This window comes from Cajanus cajan, chromosome 4 (genome assembly GCF_000230855.2).
Source record: "Cajanus cajan strain Asha chromosome 4, NIPB_CcT2T_4, whole genome shotgun sequence".
NCBI lineage: Eukaryota > Viridiplantae > Streptophyta > Magnoliopsida > Fabales > Fabaceae > Cajanus > Cajanus cajan.
Window position 1 is genome coordinate 46,017,369 of NC_138520.1, and position 8,769 is coordinate 46,026,137.

General features: G+C 36.3%; 1 protein-coding gene across 1 annotated transcript; it reads right to left on the minus strand.

The window, feature by feature from the left end:
• Positions 1-200: 200 nt before the first annotated feature.
• Positions 201-857, minus strand: LOC145957320 (uncharacterized). The gene is made up of 2 exons (XM_083073554.1): positions 672-857; positions 201-530 (listed from the first exon to the last, which is right to left on the minus strand). Exons 1-2 carry the CDS (start codon positions 855-857, stop codon positions 201-203), a joined length of 516 nt encoding a protein of 171 aa, XP_082929680.1.
• Positions 858-8,769: the final 7,912 nt, after the last annotated feature.

Here is an 8,769-nt window from a genome sequence, read left to right on the forward strand (position 1 = left end):
TAATTTTTGCCTAGATCGCCCTTTCGGGTTTTCAATCTAGCGAGCTTCCCCCTTTTTTTGTTGACCTTAATTTTTGCCTAGATTGCTCTTTCAAGTTTTCAATCTAGCGGGCCGCTCTAACTTTTGCCTAGATTGCCCTTTCGGGTTTTCAATCTAGCGAGCATTTTTTCTTTTGTATAAATGGCCATGAAAAATTGCATTCAACTTTTCTCCTCAATGAGATTTAGTTGATCCAAACGGGTTTGGACCCATTCTGCTTCTTCTAATTTGGCTTCCGTCAATACTCTTAAAGATGGAATTTCAACCTCGATTGGAAGGACTGCTTCCATTCCATAAACTAAGGAAAATGGGGTTGCCCCAGTTGATGATCCTCTTGATATTCTTGTTTGCTGCTCATGTAAAGCAAATGGAAGCATCTCATCCCAATCTTTGTATGTCACTACCATTTTCTGAATAATCTTCTCGATGTTCTTGTTTGCTGCTTCAACTACCCCGTTCATCTTTGGGCGGTATGGGGAAGAGTTATGGTGCTGAATTTTGAAGTCAACACATAATTCTGTCATCATCTTGTTGTTCAAGTTGGTTATATTAATAGTGAGGATTCTGCTTGGAACACCGTAACGAAAAATTAATTCCCTTTTGATGAACTTTACAACCACATTTCAAGTCACATGGGCATATGAAGCGGCTTCAACCCATTTGGTGAAATAGTCAATAGCAACCAGAATGAAGCGATGTCCATTTGACACTTTCAACTCAATAGGGCCAATAAAATCCATTCCCCACATTGAAAATGTCCAAGGTGGTGAGAAAACATTAAGAAAATTTGGTAAAGCATTGATGTTATCAGCATACATCTAGTATTTAGAGCAATCATTTTCCATTTCCTCACAAGTCTGATTAACTGCACAATCAAAATTATCTGATGCAACACTAGCATTATCACTTTCGAGCACATTTTTTCGCATTCTTTAAAGTTAGAAAAAGATTGGTAAAGAGATTAGGGAGAAAGGAAAAGGCAAGAGATGAAGGAAGAATGAATGCATTTTATTTAACATTTAAAAGGAAATGCATGAGCCCTTATTTAAAGAAATAAATCTTAAAGCCTTGGGCAGATCAATAAGACTGACATTACAAGAAAATTACTTAAAATTTGAATTAAAAACCAACAGGCAGCTTGACAATCTCCCAATTGTTAAGTTCCACGTTCAGTGGACAAGCGTGAACCAGACTAGCATGTTCATTCTCGCAAGAGTCTTGCTCAACAATAGCTATTGAGTTTGGAAACTCAAACCCATCACACCAAAAGCTTTCTCACAGATCACTGAGAGGGACCCCATCTACTCTCCTCAATAGAATTAACTGTCGGCCCTCCATGACCTGGTAGAGGGTTATTCCCAATGTTAGGATTGTCCTCTTTAAAGTTTAACCACCCAGCCTTAGTCAAACTTTGTACCTTGGTTTTTAGTGCCCTGCAATTTTCAATGGAGTGACCAATAGCTCCCGCATGATAATCACATTTGGCATTAACGTCGTATCCCCTAGGATATGGTGGTTCTATGGGCTTCATCGGGCAACGTACTACTAGTGAATTTTGTAGCAGGAGAGGGAACAAGTCAGTATAGGAGATAGGGATAGGGTCAAACTCAATTGGTTTTCGATCTTGGGTATTTTGTGACCTCACATGGTTAGAATTTTGGTTCCATGGCTGGGTAGATTGAGGTGGTCGTGCGGTAGGTATTGTGGGTGAAGCTTGCAGAGCTTGATGGATAGGTTGTTGAGGATGTGGTGAGACGGTAGTGATATTTGGGTAGACCATGTGAGGGGTATAGAAATAAGGAGGTTGGTTGTTAGGTGACCTAGGGAAGTTGAATGTCACTGCATTTGTATCTCCTTCTTTTTTCTTTCCTGCACCATTTGAAAATTTTCTTGAACCAGCTATTTCAATAGAGTTAACCGCAATCTTCCCACTCTTCATGCCATTCTCAATCCTTTCCCCGATGATGACTATATCAGAGAAATTTGATAAAATATTCCCAATCATTTTATCATAGAACGGTGCTTGTAAAGTATCAATGAACAGGGCTACTGCTTCTCTATCAGACAAAGGAGGTTCCACTTGTGCTGCCACTTCTCTCCATCTCTGAGCATATTCCTTAAACGTTTCACCATCTTTTTTAGACATGTTACGTAGTTCAAACCTATCTGGAACCATGTCAAGATTATACTTATATTGTTTAAGGAAAGCATCAGCTAAATCCTTCCAGGAGAGGATATAGGCCCGTTCAAGATGCATATACCAATTTAAAGCTGCCCCAGTTAAAGAATCCTGAAAACAATGAATAAGCAACTTATCATTGCGAGCATACGCTACCATCTTTCTGCAGTACATGGTCATGTGATTCTTTGGACAACTTGTTCCTTTATATTTATCAAATTCAGGAACTTTGAACTTTGGGGGGAACTCTATGTCTGGAACCAAACAAAGATCGACAGCTTCACCGATATCATAGCTACCTCCTTCCACAACCTTTAGCCTCTCTTTTAGCATTTGTAACTTTTCGCTAGACTGAACATGCTCAATTCCTGAGGTTGGTTGATATCCCCCAGAAGTTTGGTGAGGATTCCCTTGGTTGGTGAAATTAGAATTTTGGGCTTGGTAGGGAACTTGATGTTTGTAAGAGGTGGCATTCATGGGTGGAACCTCATGTTGGGTTGGTGGCATTTGTTTAGGCGGCTGGTTCACCAATGGTTGGTGCTTATCCGAAGGATCCATGATTATTGGAGGTGTGTAGTTGGGCGGAAGGCCATATTGTGGCCATTGGACCTCTGGAGGGTCAACATGTTGGTCGGGATTGTTAAGATGTAGAGTTAATGGTTGTGCTGGGGCTGGGGTAAAGCCAGGTGGATACGCAGGAGAGGTTGATGATTCTCCTCTAGCTACTGGAGGGGTCCCTTCCATGTTTTTCACTTGTATAGATTGCAACATCTCTATAATTTGGGCCATTTGTTCCTTCAGTTGATTGATATCATTTCTCATTTCTTCGTTGCGTTCCTCCATCTCATCCATGATCTTGGCCTGAGAACGTGTTCTGTAACGATGCCGAGGAAACACTTTGTTTTTTTGCTTTATTACTTTCTAAATACAAAGTGAAAGAAAAGGAAAAAAATAAATTTTGGAAAAGATTGATTTTGTATTCAAATTGAAGAGCGATTCCCCTCATCTTAACGCTAGAGGCAAAAACCCCTTAGGTCATACAATGGTTGACACTTATTTCAAGGGAGCATTCACTCCTCAATGGATAAGGTCATCTTACTAGCAATGTAGCAGTACGAACCACATTTTCAAACAAGGATCAATCATCTCAAGATCAAAATGTGATTAACAATCACTCAAGGGAGAATTCTCTCCTCAATAAATGATGTCTACCACAAGTTATAAGTCAAATGTGCTATTATTTTGGCAGATCTTACCTACCCTTTAGAGATCATTTTTTCGCACATTTATCCTGATACTCTTGCTTAACCTTGATACATTGCTAGTATGATTTTGAATCTCCTCCATATTGAATATTATCAATTATTTTAAGGTTTAAAAGGGAAAGAAAAAAATGAGATGAAGACTTAAATTAAATGAAAAGAAGAAAAAAAATGAGACAAAGACTTAATTAAAATGTGACTTACTATGCCCCTAATATGCATGACTTTTTATCATTTATCTTTTATTTGTTAAAAAATTATTTTAGGCAAGAAAAGTAACCTAAAAAATGATATTGGATATAAATGTATGATGCATGAATGTATTAACAGTTTTTTTTGGTATGAATATATATAAGAAGAGGGATAGAGAGTAGTATAATGTGACCTATTACGGCAAACCTAGGGTAGGAAATTTTTAAGGTTAACACCCTACTTTGGAAGGTCATTAAGTCCACCTATTAGTGCATGGTTTTGTGGGTGGATCTAAAAACTCCCCAAGATTTATTGGTCCCCAGGTTGCCCTTATCATATAAATAAGGACCTAGCGCATGAATCAATCACAAGTAGGGAACATACCCTCTCAATATGATTAAACCAGGCTACTAGTAACAACCTGAGCAGTGACTCAACAACGGTCAAGTGAGCATCAAGCCCCTCAATAACAGTCATCAAGCCACTTTCTCTTCTTAGGTTCGCACAAGCTCGGGTATAGAGCCCAAAGTGTGTGAGGTACAAGTGTTAGTGGGTGTGTGGGGTAATAAACAGACATGCAAATAAAATAAATAAAACTCTAATTTAAATTTAAATCTAAACAAAACAAGCGTAGAAAAAAAAAAACAAAATAAATAAATAAAACAAAATTAAAATAAAATAAAAGGGAAAATTAATATTTATAAAGTCATAATCTTGCGCAATTAATTTAATAAGGCCTGACTCTCAAAAATCCCCAGTGGAGTCGCCATCTGTCGTAACCGGGATCACGACGGGATGACGCTAACATTTTTATATTCAATGGAGCCGCCACCAATATTTTATTTCAAGGGAAAAACATTGGAAAACCCTTTAAAGGATAATCTTTAAAATTAAAGTTGGGTTCGGGAGTCGATTACGTGTAAGGAAGGTATTAGCACCCTACAACGCCTGTAAAACAGTACCTTTAATTAATTGCGCAACATTATATAAATTTATAAATATTTAATTTATTCCTAAAAAAAACGTATGTGAGATATATTTCTTTAATCTGAGATGCCTCTTTTTTATTTTTATTAGAAAATTATAGGGATTTGGGTTAGCAAATGGCTAATTAATAAACCCTTCCAATAACATGAAAGATAGAATTGCTATTCAATCCATGTTATTGACTTTTATTTGTTGATACTAAATTATGCTTAAAGCATAGGACAATGAATAAGTATTATATTAACTTTTACGGCTTACATGATATTAAAGGGTAGAAGTGCTACTCAATTAATATCATTAACCATAAAAATAAGTGTACATAAGAAAATTTATGTTTATATTTTTATTGCAAGAAATAGATTTTGCACAATGATCCAAGTTAGCAAATGGCTAATCAATAAATCCCTCCAATAACGTTAAAAATAGAAATGCTATTTAATTAACGTTATTGGTTGCAACAGATCTTTACCCTTTAGAAAGAAATTTCATATAAGAGAGTTTAAGCTAGCAAATGACTAGTCATTAAACCCCAAGACCTAATAATGTTAAAGATAAAAATGTTATTCAATTAACATAATTATTGGTCGTATATTAAATATATATATTTTTAAAAATAATAATCTTAAAGGGAACAAATCGTATTCACTATGTACAAACCATAAACAAAAATAAATAAACAAACAAAAATAAAATAATAATAATAATAAATAAATAAAAGAAAAATTAAGAGAAGAAACGATACCAAATGAGTTGAATCTTTGAATATGATGATCAAGAAGGTGCTTTTTGGCTACCTTTCACACTACAGAGGTGTCTCACAGATCTTAAGAAATACAAAAGAGAGGGGGAAGAGAGAGAGAGAAAAAAATTTTGAGCTCTGAAGAGTACTGGACGAAATTTTTCGGGGCCTCAGAAATGAGCCCCAGCTGTCTATTTATAGACTTCGGGAAGGGGTCCAGAACGGCCCGTTCCAAAATCGGAACGGCCGTTCTGGACATGGCCGTTGTGTGAGAAATTCAATACTGGAACGGCCCGTTCTGAAATCAGAACGGCCCGTTCCAGTATTGAGAATAACACCCAATTTTTTAGACCGGAACAACCTTGGAACGGCCCGTTCCAGATGTAGGAATGGCCCGTTCCGGTTAGGAACGGCCGTTCCAAATTAAGGTTTTTTGGCCTTTTTGGAGCCTTGGAACGGCCCGTTCTGGACCTTGGAACGGCCCGTTCCAATTCTGGAACGCCCAAAAAAAAAATACTTAATTTGTGCTTTTGGGCCCTCTAAAGTCTTGTCTTCTTGTCGGCATGTTTCGGGAGCTCCTTCCCTTCATAGTAGATGTCTATTTCATCACTTTTGTGAGTCTGGATAAAATTGATTATTCACAGGGAGTATGCTAAAGCCGTGCACTCGTGGATGCGTGTTGAGCTGAATTCGGGGGTTAAGAGTGTTGTTGGGAGTGAGGAGGCTGTGGGCACTATGTTATTGCCGTTGGCGGCGCGTGGGACTACCTCTACCTTGTCAGGAAGCTCAAGGTTCGCCGTTCCGAGAAAGTTCTCAAGCATGGCCTCTCCATCATGAACGACCCCAAACAACGATCCACTATCGGCAACGAAGGTTACTTCCCTCACGCCACTGACCTAATTTTTCTTATTACTCTTCAATTGTGTGATTCTCTTGTTTTTAATTTTACGCGGTGATGTTTGGAGCTTCTAATTGCGCTGTTTTGTTCTGTACCTCACTTTTTTTTTACTACTATGCTTTAGTTGCAGGTCTACCTTTATTGAATTTGACTTTTGACTAATTTTTGTGCAGAATGGACCTTGTGTGAGCAGGTTGCAGTTGCTGCTATGGATTGCCAAAGTCTCGACGTTGCCAAGGTTTTGATCTAAATTGGTTTTTTTTTTCTATTACTTTTTTTGTGTATTTGTAAATTGTATTGAATATAATAATGTTAGAAAAGAATGGCACAATCCAAGAGGGGGGGTGAATTGGATTCAATGACCCTTTGAAAAATTTATCAGAGTATTTTGGATCTTAATTTCAATCAAAACTTTTCTATGACAGAATTTCCAAATGAAGCTCTTCTAAAGACTTGTTATGAAAATATGAATGCAATATGCTCACTTGATTACAACATAATGAGGTTCAAAAATAATGTTCAATTACAGATTTAAACCATCAAGATTCACATACACTTGTTAATCAAGTTTTATCTTCTTTGAAGTTCAACCAAGAAATTACACAATGTAAAAGATAAGGTTGAAGAAGATTGCACAAGTCTTTTATACTGGTTCAGCCACTCCACATGTGACCTACATCCAGTCCTTAATCAACACCTGATTAAGATTTGCTCCACTATCTTTAAGCAAGAAGGTTTACAAGCACACACACATGCATATACTTCAACACTAAAAGATAACCACTTTCTTGACCCCAAGAAAGCACCCCTTGTAGAACCCACTACAAGAAACCTTACCACATGAGAAACCCTTCTCAAGATTTTCCACAAAGATTCACAAAGAATAAAAGGAACGAATTCACTTGGAATTCTTGAACAAATCTTTATCTTCCCCTTTCAAGAATATGATGATGATGATCTTCTACCAAAGCTTTTCACAAACGTTTTCACTCTTGGATTTCACAAAGAAAACTCTCCAAGATGTCACAAAGACTCACAAAAACGTTTTTCACAAATTGATTATCAGTTCTAACTCATGTCTGAAGTTTCTCAAGGTTCAAACTATTTATAAAAGTTTCAGACACAGATAATCGATTATTTTAAAGAATAATCGATTATTTTGTTCTTCAGATTTTCTGGAAATCAACCAAGAACAATATAATCGATTATTTAGCTGGATAATCGATTATTCCAGAGAGTTGTTCCTGGGATAATCGATTATTTTGGCAAATAATCGATTATTACAGCAAGGCATTCCACTTAGCCTATTTTCTGAAATAATCGATTATATTTAACAATAATCGATTATTTTGAGTTAGTTCTTAAAACTTCATTTTAAGACTCAAAATAACTTTTCAATGTTTTTAACTCATCATCATATACTCTCTACTTAGTTTAGATAAGATTTGCTCATGCACAAAGCATACTAAGCACACAGAATATAGAAACACATTCAAAACAATCTATATCCTAAGTTCTATTACATAGCTCTATCTCATAGCATTTTCTTGATTCTTCTTTGACTTTGTTTTTGTGCTCCAAGTTGTTGTTCTCATGTTGTGATCATCAAAACTCTTTAAGCTTTTCCAAAGCTCAACAAATAAAACAAAATGTAAACTCTTAGCCTCCTTTTGGTGAAATATAGTTGTTGGTATGAAAGTCGCTTGTATTGTAATGATGTAACTCAATCAGGAATCTTATGCTAAAACATAAGTGGAAAGCACAATTCAAGAAGACGAATTAATGAAACATATTTCTTTCTTACAAGTGGTTCTTGGAAATGAACTTTTACATCAAGATTTTAAATCAACACTGACTGGATTACTTTTGGCGATTTAATTGATGAGATTTCTTGAGTTATCTTCCTAGCAATTTGTCTTTGTTCAGGTGTATTCAAATCTGGAAAGCAACAGGTCTCATGTGGTGAACAATAGGTGGGCAATGCTGGCTCTCATTGATGCTGGACAGGTATAAAACAAAGTTTACCACTTTTGTTATGCAGCCATTATATTGATTAGTTTATTATTGCAAAAAAATAATATCCCATTTTTCATTTATCGTAGGATAGTTAATCATTTTCACAATTTTAATTAAAGGGCCCTTTTGCTTTTTAGTCGAGTAGCTTGGAGATAGATACAAGGGTAATCCTGTGTGCAAAGGTAAGGATTCCTTGTGACCTGGAGGTCACAGGTTTAAATCTTGGAAATATCTCTGCTCGTGAGGCTAATGCTGCGTATATCTATCACTAGACTACATCTTCCCATACCACATTAGGTGGAAGCCTTGTACCTAGCCGCCCTTTTAGCTTAGAGATTGACATATCCGTGGCTGAATAAATTCATAATTTCATATTAATATACTTAATTAATTGTCTAATATTGTCATAGAATTTTAATTTTCTATTTAATTTTTCAAACTTCATTTCCTTTCTGAG